The sequence below is a fragment of the Lactuca saligna genome, chromosome 8 (genome assembly GCF_052625555.1).
Source record: "Lactuca saligna cultivar CGN05327 chromosome 8, ASM5262555v1, whole genome shotgun sequence".
Classification (NCBI taxonomy): Eukaryota; Viridiplantae; Streptophyta; class Magnoliopsida; order Asterales; family Asteraceae; genus Lactuca; species Lactuca saligna.
In genome coordinates this window covers 258,801,831-258,816,783 of record NC_136424.1, presented here as the reverse complement: position 1 = coordinate 258,816,783, position 14,953 = coordinate 258,801,831, and the positions used below count along the sequence as shown (strand labels likewise).

The window sequence follows — 14,953 nt, the reverse complement described above, 5'->3', positions numbered from 1 at the left end:
AGTATATGGACCGGGGAACCGGCACCGGAACCGAAACCTGATGGAACCGGTAGGGCCGGGACCGGGACGTTATTTTTGTAGATTTTTGGAACCGGAACCGATATAACCCGAACCGGTAGAACCGGTAAAAACCGGAACCGTATGATACTATTTTTCGAAGACCGGTTCCAACATTTGAAGACACGATAAGAACCGGTAGAACCGTTGGGCCGGTTTGGTTCTTTATTTTGGCCGAAGTCGGTTCCCGGTTCCGGCCGGTTCATTTCTTTTGCTCATCCCTAGGTGGAAGTGAATACATGGTAAGGGGCGAGGCCCAATAACATTTGTTCGAGAAAAAAATTATATTGTTAATTCAAATATAATTTTCAAACATATAATGTAGTAGGCCCTCGATGGTTACCCCCAACTAGTATTCGTAAACTAAAACAACACACAAATCCATATTGGGAATCTACTACGTGGTCACACGACTAAGTGATTATAATCTGTGTTGATCCATATTGTGGCGCATAATTGAACCAACGATTAAAAAAAACATTCAACTCAAAAAAATAGTAGTAGAAAACCTAAAATAATCACTTATGTATGTGTTTCATAGTACAATTTGTGTCACTTAGTTGTTTTAGAACGACTAACTCACACACCACTATTTTACTCTTGAATTCATATACTTAAACCCTTAACGCTTAGTTAAGAAACGCATTTCCCTAACACCTACAATGTTGTGCCACAAATTACCTTTTTTTTGAATGCCTCATTATGACTTCTGTTTGGAGTTAGTTGGCAGTTTGTGGGATTTAAACATAACGTTTGTTACCAATGTTGAACTCACAAAAAATGTCTATATGCGTTCATCACTAGCTACTATTTGGACGAATTGGAATTCCGAAACAAGACAACTTTTGGAAGGGTTAAATCTAGAAAAACAATTTTGTTTGATAAGAAAGTGTTGTCTTTGTTTCTTTGGATGTTCAATAGAATTAGAAATGTTAAATTAAATAGGGTTTGTGGGTTTTTCATGCCATTTCTTCTTGTTAGTTCTTTAATGCCATTGTGAATTGTGATTCAAAAAAAGTTGGTGCATGCAATACTATTATTTACATTTATAAGTATCTAATATATAGGTAATTTATGCTTTTTATAATTACCAAACAAAAATTAGACATCACTAATAATAATAATAATAATAATTAATTTACCTTTATCTTTCTTATATTTTACATAAGTTCCTCTTATATAAAATTTTAATTATAAGTGTACCATATATTTTTGAAAAATAACATTAGTTAATATTTCATTTAATAAATAAAAAACAACAAAATATTATGCTATAAGTTTCTATAATCTTTAGTATTTGTATTATTTTGAAAATTATTTTCTATATTGTAATTTTTATAAAATATATTCGAATCTATTTTGTATATTTATTTAAATAGATTAAGTAGTAAAACAAATATCTATATATAAATAAGATGTAAAATCTAAATATAATAGCGTGTAAAATAAAACGGTATGAACCATAGGGTCAAAATGGACAAAACATACAAGTTGATTAAAATGTTAGAGTTTATAAATAACTAGGTATGGAAATCATAGGTAAATGATTTATAAAATTTTATTAAATTAATAAGATATAACTTTTGTTTAAACTTTTATATTGATCATTTAAAATTAATATATAAATTTATTTTAATATCACTTTCTATATGCGAAGACATATAATTAAAAAACAAAAGATAGTTATAAGCATAAAGTTGTAAAAAATAAAAAATAATAAAAAAAAAAAAATCTATATAGCATTGAGCTAACAATAAAATTATGTTTTTATTTGAGTTAAAATATAAATGCATTTCCTTTTTGGATTTAAAATAAAAGTATATGCATGGTATGGTGTAGTTAAAGGATATAAATATAGGATTGTTGTTAATAAGACACCGTTTAGAAATTCTATTGATATTTTTATAAAAAATCAACCTATAATTAAGTACATATAATCAATTTTTTCGAAAAACAATGCAATTTCAACCAATAAAAATATTTCAAAACTTAACTATGGTGTCTATAATCTATATGGTGAAATTAGATGTCTTTTTAGCCAATCCTTTCATATTTGATATCCCAACTTTAGAAAATCAAAAATTATAAATCTATTGTCTAAAATAATATACAAAACTTAAACCACACTGAAAAACCGCATTCTTAGTGGTTTCAAACGACTAATATATGTATTTTTAAAAATTTTCACAAATACCAAACTACGACCAATGCTTTAATATATGCTTTTTTAATATCATAATATGTGGCCTTAATTAGCTTAACTATGCTGTCAATTGTTTTAACGATATTGAACTCTAAAGTCGATTGTTCATGTAATTGGTAAACTTTTTTGCTATTATTAACATGTATACTCAAAAATACTATTACAATAAAAATTATCCACTAGAAACTACTTTCGTATACAACTAAATAATCCATGCAAGTATCCATTTTGCAAACAATCCTCTATTCTTCAGATCATTTAACAGGAATAAATTATACTTCATTGTGGCCCATAAAACATCTTCATTATTGGCCTAAGAACCTCATCTCCAGCAATCATCCTCAAGCTTCGTATAAATGCGTGTCTCGAAATCTTGTTTTTCTGCCAAATAATTAACATGTTAAACTCATCAATCTCTAAGATTCATAAGCGATGAAGAAGAAAAATCCAAAAACTTACATAAAACGCTTCACGTTGTCTGTTGATTAACGCCATGTTTGAAGAACTTATATAATTCGCAAGGTGCTTCATGAGCACATCGAATCGCAAATGGGGTTTCCTTTTCATCCTTATAGATTGTTGATCACCTGTTTTTGATGAATCTGATTTGAAAGTGACGATGAAAACTGGAAGAACGAGAGTGTTCATGTAAGGTTCCCAGATGATGTATTTTGTGGGTGATGAAATGTCATCAACACCGGAATTGAATTCTGTTGACGTCGGTTGATCTATTCGTGAACCAAAAGGAATTGCTTCAGATTTTCCCAAAATCAATCGACATAATAATATATGCATTAGGCCATCGGAATCAGCCATTGATGATCTTGCACTGCAAGGAATTAATTAAATCAAATGAGTTTCGAGAACTTGTATAGATATATCTCTATAACGATTGTTTCTGTTAAAATCTGTAGCAAAATTCACAGATTCTTGAAAATTGAAGCCCAGAATGAACACAATCGGAATAAATTAACATGAAATTGAAGATATGAATTGATCAAAATACATAAATATTGGTTGAGTAGAGAAATTTTTACTAACCTCGCCATTGGATTGTTCGCCGGAGAGAAGTAAACACCATGGCCATACGATGACGATCTATTTTCAAATCGACGAAATCCATGACACAAAATCTCACGAATCTCTTCACGAGAACCCCCATACCAACCATACTTGATGTTCGGATCTCCACCGTTTCTACTCGCAACTGCCGCTGCAAAAACCCTAAACGTATCCACCCGAGCTTCATCGATAACACTCCATTCATAACTCTTCCTGTGAATCCCAACAAATTCGACATGCTTCTCGAAATTCCTCATTCCATTTACAAAACTCCTCTTCACATTCACGTAATCATTAGTTCCTTCTTCAATTCTATGCACCATCAATTTGCTATTCTTTCTGAAACTCCCTGATTGCCAGTAATTCGGAATAGCCACTTGGGTATTTGAACCAGAACCAAAATCGGAATCGGAATCATTATCAGGCTTGGTAACTTCATTGTCTTCTATTATAAGGTAGTCTGGATCTTGATATTGAACAGTTTGATCCATGCGTAATGATTTGATGTAAAAATTATGAAGGAAGTAGAATTTACAATGGCGGAATTCTGCAAGTTGGAATTGGGAATAGTATAAATAGAAGAAGGCAAAGTCTTAATGAGGAGAAGAAACGAAGTGCAAGACGTCATCTATGAAAACCTCCAGAAGAAGGAAACCGAGTGGGCCATTCATTAATTCTTTTAATATTAATTTATTTATGTCGCAACCGCTTAAATTAAATGGAGCCTCCTTCGCAAGAAACAAATAGAATTTTGACATCTAGAATTTTTTATTCGTAGTTTTAAATAATCCATAAAAACCATGTGTTATTTAATATGTTTTATTATTATTCAATATTTTTAATAAAATATACTGTAACTCAAAATAGATATATTCTATAATTTTATTATATATAAAGATATTAGATATAACAAAGAAAATTATTTAAATACAATAATTATTTACGCTAACCAACTTTGATAATATCATCCTATATGTTGAGTTGCTAGAGGATAGGTTCTTTTTCCCTACTTGTTTTAACATTCAAGTTTATATAACAATAAATTTTAATCGTGTAAGTTGTTTGAAATTATTAATTTATAACAACTTATATGTTTTTGTAAAAAAAATATTTATTAATTTATTCAGTGTTAAAATGGAAGTTTAAAAAAAATATTTAGATTATTTTTCTAATGCAGAAAATGAAGTTTTGTAAATAAAGGCTTATGAGATAAAATTGTAATTTATATGGGAATAACAACCTAGCTCTAACGGTCATGTTAATTCACTTGCGATAGCAAATGTTAAACGTAATGCAATCTAATATGATACATTTGTTATTTAGGTGAAGGATCGACTAGAAACGATCTATAAAAAAATAATTGGGATTATACATACAAAAAACATATATTTAGTTTCTATTTATGGATAATATGAAACATGTTTATTTTGGTATATTTTGATTAATATATATATATATATATATATATATATATATGGAAAAGTGAATATACCCTTAAGGGTATATAAGCTTAGGTACCCAACTCACAAAAATACATTGGTTTGTTTGATATATTCATTATAATGTTCTTAAACTTTAACCCTTAACTTGATATACTTTCAATATATTCAAAAATTCACTATTATCTTCCTCGTACATCACATTTTTATCGAACACCTACTAGACTATATATATTATAGTTGAAAATGAAAATTATGTAAGAGAAAGATAAATGTGAAATTTATAAATATCTTACAAGTAAATCAAGTTAGAAGTTGAATAATAAAAATATTAGACAATTACAATGTATATAGATATATAATAGAAAACCATGTAATATGATGAGTTTGGGTACCTAAGCTTATATACCCTTAAGGGTATATTCACTTTTCCCATATATATATATATATATATATATATATATATATATATATAATGTATGATCATAAATTAAGGAAGATTGAAATAACATTTATACTTTTTTGTGACGGATTTGTCCTCACATTCATGCATAATCTTCGATTATATGATGTCTATTTGTTATCTTATATATAATTTATAGTCATGTCAACATGATTCTCATCATTTAACATTTTTGATATGATGATTGACATTCATGCTTGAAAGATTTAGTATTATTTCTTAGAATCTTTTGCATGCGTTATATTAACTATTTCTTTTACATTAAGAAACAAACATAACAAGTTTTATACATAAGGAAAGGTGATTGATTAAGAAAGGTGGCTCAATCAAATTGATAATGAAAAATAGGTCGGTTTATAAAGAAATGTGATGGCGTGTTATTCTTGGATGATTGGGATCGCTCCAATATACGTGGGATTGTTCAATTATCGTAGTGTTTCTACTCTGTCTCTAGCATAAAGCTTAATGTGCATAAATCTAATTTCTATGGTGTAGGTGTAGATTTTGAAGAGGTCAAATTTTTTGCTAGAATTACTGGATGTAAGGCGGATCAACTTCCATTTTTCTACTTGAGTCTCCCTGTTGGCAATAATATGTCGAGGCTCAAAAGTTGGGATCCTATAATTGAGAAAATTAATAATAGGTTGTCTAGATGGAAAGCTATATGTTACAAAAATCATATTTTGGCGGAAAAACTTAAACCCTAAGTTTGCATGCAACCTAAAAGATCTATATTTTCACTATTGAATGAAGTAACCAATTTAACATCAAGAATCATATAAGAACCCTAGTATTTTTCGAAAATTATAAAAGGGTTTAGAAAAACATACCTCTTGATTATGCTAGTAAATAATCAAACAAAATCCTTCTTGTAGTCACTTAGAAGGTAGCACCAGAAATCTCGTGCCTCTAATGGTTCACATCCAACCCTAACAACAAGAAGGCTTAAAGAGAGAGGAGAAGGGATAGAGAATTTCGGCTACGCCTTATGGAAATAAGATGGCCAAAATTATGTACCCCATGGAGGATTTATATAGGTGACTAAGGGAACTAGGATAAGGCATGTTTCCCTAGATAAGTCTTATCCCCTTTCCTTGTTCCCTAAGCCATCTAAAGCTCCTTAATTCCTAAGGAAACCCTAGAACCCTTCTAGAATCTGTCCCTCCTCTTAGGGAGGTTCTAGAATTGATCAATGTTAAACTTTTAAATATTTTCACATTTAGTCCTTCCACTTTTAATTATTTCAATTAATCCTACAGTTAATTCTGATTAATTTAAAATTAAATAATATTATTTAAAATTAATATATTATTCTCATTATATATTAATAAATTACTTATTTTTATTTATAATTAATTTATTAATCACATAATAAATTAATAAATCAGTCTCTCTATTTAAAACTCGTCTTCTTTGAATACTAGGTTTAAGGACAACGCAAAAGGACTTTGCTAATCATTCAAGTATATATTAATTCGGTTATTGGTTTAGACACCTAATCCAATAGTCTTCCACTTGGATAAGTCTATAACTGCAATTACCAATATAATTTCTAAATTAGACAGCAAAGAGTACTTCAATAGCAGCTGTCGAACTCTGAACTAAACATACATTTAGTCCTAAGATAAGTGATCAAGTATTCCTTCGTTCTACTAAGATATCATACAGACATGAGACATGGATTAGAATCAATATCTTTGTCCAAGTTTTGTTTCACGATTTCCTGATTTGTGATGGCGACATAAAACTTCAAATTTAGCACATCAATTGAGTCTTGGCTTTGCCCAACACTATAAGTTAACACCAAATCACCGAGGGGCCAAAAGATATCGTTTTTTTTGTTAAGGTAAAAGGAATGAATAAACTTTGACTTATATGCTTCTATCCTTTACTCACCAAATCATACAATGACACTGCGTTTTACAGCATCATGTTACTGATGTGTTTTTGCAACACCAATGCAGAACCGACTTGTAAATTACAACTCGTATATCTCCGTTTCAAGAATATATAAGATATTATCATCTCAGAATTACTCGTGATATAATCCATGAAGTTGTTCTCTAAGCGTGAGTTTATCCAATACTTAAATCTCCATTTTTAAGTACTCATGAATGTTCTAGCAATATTATTGTTATGTCTAACCTTATTAGACAATCTACAATCCAATTAATAACAGTTTTAATTCACTAGTTACTTCCCAAAGTATGAGTGATTGTGAAATTTGAATAATTAAATTATTTGGGAAATAAAACATGTTAAATGAAAAAAATAAACAATTGAAAAAGGCAGTAAACAAACTCATAAATAATCTTTATCATTTAATCAGTAAAAAACAATTAAATTTATTTTGTTACAAGTTCCAGACTACTCATCTATATTTTCGAATGTCCAAATATATATATATATATATATATATATATATATATATACACACACACACACACACACACACACATAAGGTTAGGTTCATGTGAGACAGCCTAATTTTGTGAGACCGTGAGATGCATTTTTTTATTTTTTTTATTTTTTTAAATTTTTTTTAGTTAATTCAAGTTCCGAAAACAATATTTAAAAAAAGAATTTTTGGATTTTTCCATTTATTTTGCATTTTAAAATTATTTTTTAGAATATATCAGTGTAATATTCTATTAGAATATTTCATGTATTTTTCAAAAAAATGAAATTTATTTTTATTTTTTTATTTTTTTAGTTAATTCAAGTTCCGAAAATAATATTTAAAAAAAGATTTTTTAGATTTTTCCATTTATTCTGCATTTTAAAATTATTTTTTAGAATATGTCAGTGTAATATTTTATTAGAATATTCATGGTTCTAAAAAGCGCGCCATGGTGTAGCCGTTACGACAACATCCAAGGCGGGTTTGTGAAGCGTGACGCCCAAATAACGTGTCAAGGCGCGCCTTATCGCGTTATGGCACGAGTTTTCTTCAAGGCGCGAGTTTTTTTGTTTTTATTTTCTTTTGTTTTTTTATCGGGCCTAAAATAAATGAGTTTTTGTTAACTTTTTTCTATTGGATATTAATATAACACTTCTAAAAACTTCATATATTTGATAAAATTCAGTAATTATATGATTTATATCTTTTAATGTATATAATATAGTCACGCCTTGAAAAACGTCATGGCTCGCCAAGGCTTGTCATGACTTAACTTTTACCTTACCGCCAAGTCACGTTTTACGTTATTTAGAACCTTGAGAATATTTCACTTATTTTTCAAAAATAGAAACGGATTTTTTATTTATTTATTTATTTTTTTAGGGATAAGTTGGTAAATTTTATTTCTTATATACGGTTACAAAGAATGTCACCGTGCCATGTTCTTGATTGCACGGAGTTAACTCTAATACCTATTTTCACCCTCGTCGCTTCACGTGGTTTTTTCACTCATGCTTGCTAAAATCAAATGACACCTCCATTTACAGTCGGTCTTCGAAGTTAGTCTCCACTTCCACAACCGCTCGACCCTTTCGACCAATGCATCATCTCCAATCATGGCTTCTGAAATCAAACGAAAGCCTTCATTCTTGATGTGTTAAACGACATTACCCTGCTCCACCGCCCTTCGCGAGTCTAAACGATCATATTGATCCAAGTAAGCCAACTGTTCGATGAAATGCGTCTAAGAATCTTATCATTACAAATCATCGCTAAAATGATTAAGAAAGAATTCTCTCAAATTGGTTTTCATTCTCTCTTACTAGATTACCTTATTAACTTTCTAATCTTCTTTTGTTTTAATGTTTGATCTCGAAGAAACAAGAGCTCCAAAGGGTTAATTACACTGCTGATATCTTGGTGGATTCAGAATTTGGAACACTTGGAGCAATCACCGTTACCAATAAGCACCAAAGTGAGTTCTTCTTGGAGACTATCACCTTTGAAGGGTTTCCATGTGGTCATGTTCATTTCCCCTATAAATTTTGGGTTCAATCCACCAAAGATCATCAAAAACCAAAATTTTCTTCTATAGTCAGGTAAATTTAACACTTTTCCCACATACATTCCTAGTCAAATCTTGATTATTTAGCTCGTTATTATTCAACTTGAAAACACCAGCAACAAAAGAATCCAAACCCAAATAAAAAATGTCAAGATTTAAACTTTCAAAGTCGAATCTTAAATTTCCATCTGATGGCTTATCATAATTTGAATATTCCTAGTCTTAAAAAGATACCCAATTAGGATTCCAAGCTTTTGCTTTCATTGATCAAAACTATAACTTTCTTTTTTCCTATTTGCAGCCATATATGCCTAATGAAACCCCATTAGGATTAAAATCTTTAAGATAAAATGACCTTAAAGATTTAAGAGGTGATAGAGATGGAATCAGAAAGCTATTAGATCGAATCTATGATTAGGGTGTTTATGACGATTTGGGAAATCTGGATATGGGAATTCATTATATTAGGCCATCACTTGGAGGTGATAAAATCCCATATCCAAGAAGATTCCAAACTGAACCTAGTGATTATGTATATTTATAATTTTTATTTATGGCATGATTGATTAACTGTTGATAAAAATGTTGATTTTCTCTTTGTTGTAGGGATCTTTATGCTTTGAGGAAGTAAATGGTGATGGGGATCTTTATGCAATTGCTGCAGGGTGGACTAGTTAATGCATGGTGGGGCCCTTGCTAATATATATATATATATATATATATATATATATATATATATATATATATATATATATATATATATATATATATATATATATATATATTTACTGTGTTTATCTATTCATTTTATTATTATTATTATTATTAATTTGTGTTAGCCATGAAAGAATGACATTTTGTATTGTTATTTATTCTGATCACCAACAATGTAAAATTTCATTGGATAAATAAAATTTGGTGTTATGTTCTTTGAAATTACGTTGAAGTTAAGTGTTATATAAAGAAATGATATTCTAATAAGTATTTGAGAAGATTAAGATCGAGCTAGAAAATGAAAGAAAAAAGGAAAGATTTAAGAAGTTAAATTTGTAAATTTTTTTTGACTAAACGTAAAAGGATAACTTTTTTCAACTCTATTATTAAATAGTTTTTATGAAGGAATCATAATAGGCATAACTACCGCACATATAATTTTGTAGAAGGATATAACCGATTATAGAAGTTACGGATCAGGAAGTTTTTAAAATTACAATTATATCCTTTTAACCATCTTGTAAATTTATAATTTACAAATTATATGTGGGTGAGGTGTCAAATCATGATAGGTTCTTTTCATTTTCACATAATATATGTGTTTTCGCATGAGTTATTCCCTATATATATATATATATATATATATATATATATATATATATATATATATATATATATATATATATATATATATATATATATATATATATATATATATATATATATATATATATATATATATATATATATATATATATATATACTAGGTTAAAACCTGTGGAAACCACAAGTAAAAGATTTATAAAAATTTATTAAACTAATAAGATATAAGTTTTGTTTAGACTTTTATAAATTTGAATAGAGTGTAAAAACACACAATCAATCATGCAAATGATATTGATATACGACTAATCAAATATTTGCAAAAAAAATAATTAATTTACTAATATAGAAGTTCTGTTTATAAGTTTACAATAATTAATTAAAAATAATATATACATTATTATGAATATTCGATCCGTTATTTGAAAACATTTTTTTTCATTGTGTTTCTGATCGTGACTACATAACTTATTCTCAAATATGGTTATTTGCATCTAAAATGTTAAGTCCGTGCTTAAATATATTTAAACTCTTGACTTTGAAATTTGAATAAGCATTGACTTTTTTTATTTTAGTAAAACTCATTTCTAGAATCTAGATGAAAACTCACATTATAATTTAAGCCTTATCATGTCAATTCAATTCAATTATTCAGTGATCTTATCGAATTTAATAAAAAGTCAAACAAACCATAAGGAAGACAAATTATACAAGCATCAGACAGACATGTGTCCGAGATAAAAACAGAAACAAACATAATACTAACTGCATCAAGAATCAAATCAACAATAATCCTAATTGAATTCATCCATAAACCACCATATGCATCCACCTTACAGAAACTCAAATAAACTATAGCACACACTTTATGTGCTGAAATGAAAACTCAACTTCTATCTTCCTGTGTATCGGGTGTTGCGTGTCAACAATGAAAAAACATTAAAAGAGATTCAAAATTTGCATAAAAAGATATATCACAATTGGTCGGCTCACTACAAAAAGACAATTATGTCAAGGTTAAATTTTGTGATGTAAAATATTACCAAACCTAAACCCAAACCAAAACCCAGCTGAATCAAACATAAAAAATCAATTAGTAGCAAATTTTATCATGAAAAAAGAACCAGGTGTAATCCAAAACTTGATATATTATATATTTTTAATTTGGTGAACTGAAAACTCAATGGTTGAGGGTTAGGTTTAAGATAACTAAAAGAGATAAAAAGAACCTAGAAGGTTGAATACAAGTTTTGGTCTAAGTGTTTGTTTTTAATTCCCATTCTCAATTCCATTCTCTATTGTCTTTGGCTTATGGTTAACACCAAATCAGTAGATGTGACAACAAATTAGATTCTACTACTTGAACATCACTGTAGACTAAAAAATAAGATCAAAGATTTAATCAGGTAATTGAAAATTGAAATAATACAACAAACTCTAAATCTTTAGAATAAGATCACTTACATCATTGAATTGTTGGAATGTTGAGATGTCCGATGACCGTAGTTAGTATACCACATATCTTTCATGTGAGAAAGAAAGTCGACAATAACCATGGTGGTGAAGGAGGAAAGGAGTGGATCAAATATTTCCCCTAAAGGCTTTGAAAACTTGTTGCAGCAACTAAAACAAATCAATATAGCCACTATTAAAAGCATACTATTTTTTTTTTCCTATATTTCTCTTTTTTCCAAAAAATCTACCTCATTCAATTTCTAAACGAAACTGAACAGTACAATGTCGTAAGATGAAAAAAACTAAAACTACAATGTTGGAATGAAAGGATTCAACAATTAGATCCAGAGCTAGATTTACCTTAAATAAATGTTAAGGCATTTTTAATAGTTTGCTGAAAGGCTACCATCAGTATTCAATATCGTTTTTAATATGAACTCTCATTTTAGGTTTTTATTAATTTTTTCCTTGAATAAAAAACATGCATACACATATACAATGTCAGCAACTTCTATTAAGTAGACAAATTATGACCACAATAAAAGAAATTTGCAATTAATATTTTACGCCCATAATAGTAACATACATATATATATATATATATATATATATATATATATATATATATATATATATATATATATATATATCGAAAGTGCATATAATAAATGTAAGTACATTGCTATTATCTGTAAAAAAAATATAAGTACAATGATATTATGAGTTCAAATTTTAAATAAGATCCCCATATTTGTACAAAAACTTACATTTTGTTGCTATTTTCCGTAGTTTGCCTTCTATTTTGTTGGTGCAAATCAACCATAAGCTAAACATTTTTAGACAAATAAATAAAGCTTGACTGATACTCACATAGGCACATACTCATGTAGTTTACCAAGGTGTCACTCATGGTTGTCTAGAGCCTATCAAGACCTGCAGATGACAAGATCTTGCTGATATGTAACACATGGAAAAGGTGAACCCTAAACCTCAAATAGAAAATATCTTTTCATTCACCTGTTTTCATCGATATATCATAATCATATAATATCTAAGCCCGATAAGAATTTTGATCTTAGACATAATCACAAATCTATACCTTGAGTTAATAATTTACACATTTTATAGTGAATCAACTAAATTTAAAAACTTACTTTTTTGGGATGTCTTCTTGCTTCCTCAAAATGCCTTGGCTCCATGTAAGTCGTTCCCTGTATGTAAAATGTTTTCTAATTAACATGATTTGCATATATTACCTGCATAAATAGAGTCATGGATCACCCACAGCATCATCACCAATCAAAAATTTAATTGAATCCTAATTAATGTACTGTGACAGTGGATGAATAAATAAGTATAAGGATTCCTATATAAAAAGTAACTAAAAATACTGACTGAAAAAATAAATTACATAATTTAATCAAATTAAAAAGGAATAAGCAAACGTAATTTTGTAATTTTGATATTAAAATGGAACAACTAAAGGCAAGTTTGATGGACTGTAAATCAAACTAAGCATTCACTATAATAGATTGTCAAAAAAAAATGATTCAACTAATTGATACCCCAAATTAGAAAGGAAAAAAATCATTTAACGTACTAGGGCACAAAACTTGAAATGTAAAAGAGATTAATAAGCTTTGAATATTACAATACCAAAAAGAAGAAACTGAACAAACCTGCATAGTGATGAAGTCTTTACAACCTAAAAATCTTAGATGTTTGGAATCTGCAATTATCGAAGGGGGGAGGTAGAATTAGAAAACCTAAATCTCAAACCTCATGATTTCCGTAGACAAAAAAAATAAAGATTACCAGCAACCAACAATCAAAATCTTAAGTGAGAGTTGTAAAATAAGAAAAACGATCAAAAGAATGATGAATGGGAGAGATGATGGTGGTGAACATGACCGACGTAAAGTTTTGTTGAAAAAGAGAGATTTTTGAAATTGGAATGTTTCATGTATATCCTAATCACATTCCATGTATAATTTCATGAGAAAAAATGATTCGGCTTCTCATCTTTAGTAGTGTGTTATAGAGAGAAACCGGGAGATAAAAAAGGAAGAAATAAATTGATTTTGTTCATGATCTATTGCTGATTTACAGGGATTTCCATTTGAACTTTGAATTTGATTTTAGGGTGGAGAGGAGGAAACATAATAGAAGGGGGCAGAAGCAAATTGTTAAGATAGAGAAGTGCAATTTCGGTGTTTCAGATTGCTAACAAGAGCAGGAAAAATAGATTTTGGAGGTTTAGAGAATGACACGTGGCAATGAAAGTACTTATTTATTAGGATAGGGGATATATATATATATATATATATATATATATATATATATATATATATATATATATATATATATATATATATATATAGGGTTAGGTTCATTTGAGACCACCTATATTTTGTGAGACCGTGAGACGCATTTTTTTTTTTTTAGTTAATTCATGTTCCGAAAATAATATTTAAAAAAAGAATTTTTTGATTTTTACATTTATTTTGCATTTTAAAATTATTTTTAGAATATGTACAGTGAAATATTCTATTTAGAATATTTCACGTATTTTTCAAAAAAAAAAAAATAGAATTTTTTTTTATTTTTATTTTTTTTAGTTAATTCAAGTTCCGAAAATAATATTTAAAAAAAGAATTTTTAGATTTTTCTATTTATTTTGCATTTTAAAATTATTTTTTAGAATATGTCAGTGTAATATTCTATTTAGAATATTTCATGTATTTTTCAAAAAAAAAAAAAACGGAATTTTTTTTTTATTTTTTTTATATTTTTTTAGTTAATTCAAGTTCCGAAAATAATATTTAAAAAAAGAATTTTTGGATTTTTCCATTTATTTTGCATTTTAAAATTATTTTTAGATTTGGTCTCACGGTCTCACAAAATTAGAATGGTCTCAAATGAATCTGAACCTATATATATATATATATATATATATATATATATATATATATATATATATATATATATATAT

At 28.2% G+C, this 14,953-nt stretch overlaps 1 protein-coding gene and 1 long non-coding RNA gene across 2 annotated transcripts; one reads left to right on the top strand and one right to left on the bottom strand.

Annotated features, from left to right (window-relative positions):
• Positions 1 to 2,373: 2,373 nt before the first annotated feature.
• On the bottom strand, positions 2,374 to 3,895 carry LOC145011587 (putative inactive poly [ADP-ribose] polymerase SRO2). The gene is made up of 3 exons (XM_078970324.1): positions 3,302 to 3,895; positions 2,720 to 3,089; positions 2,374 to 2,641 (listed from the first exon to the last, which is right to left on the bottom strand). The coding sequence occupies exons 1-3, from the start codon at positions 3,811 to 3,813 to the stop codon at positions 2,540 to 2,542; spliced, it is 984 nt and encodes a 327-aa protein (XP_078826450.1). The 5' UTR covers positions 3,814 to 3,895; the 3' UTR covers positions 2,374 to 2,539.
• A 4,689-nt stretch (positions 3,896 to 8,584) lies between these two features.
• LOC145013224 (uncharacterized) lies at positions 8,585 to 9,883 on the top strand. The gene is made up of 3 exons (XR_013664878.1): positions 8,585 to 8,841; positions 9,003 to 9,223; positions 9,796 to 9,883. It is a non-coding gene; the product is annotated as an uncharacterized LOC145013224 (long non-coding RNA).
• The last annotated feature ends 5,070 nt before the right edge of the window (positions 9,884 to 14,953 follow it).

What these genes read in the sequence shown, in the direction of transcription:
- LOC145011587 (XM_078970324.1), bottom strand. Translation starts at nt 3,813, where the DNA reads ATGGATCAAACTGTTCAATATCAAGATCCAGACTACCTTATAATAGAA. An exon ending in GCGAACAATCCAATGGCGAG is followed by an intron (nt 3,090 to 3,301) that starts GTTAGTAAAAAT and finishes AATTCCTTGCAG; the next exon opens with TGCAAGATCATCAATGGCTG. An exon ending in GACAACGTGAAGCGTTTTAT is followed by an intron (nt 2,642 to 2,719) that starts GTAAGTTTTTGG and finishes ATTATTTGGCAG; the next exon opens with AAAAACAAGATTTCGAGACA.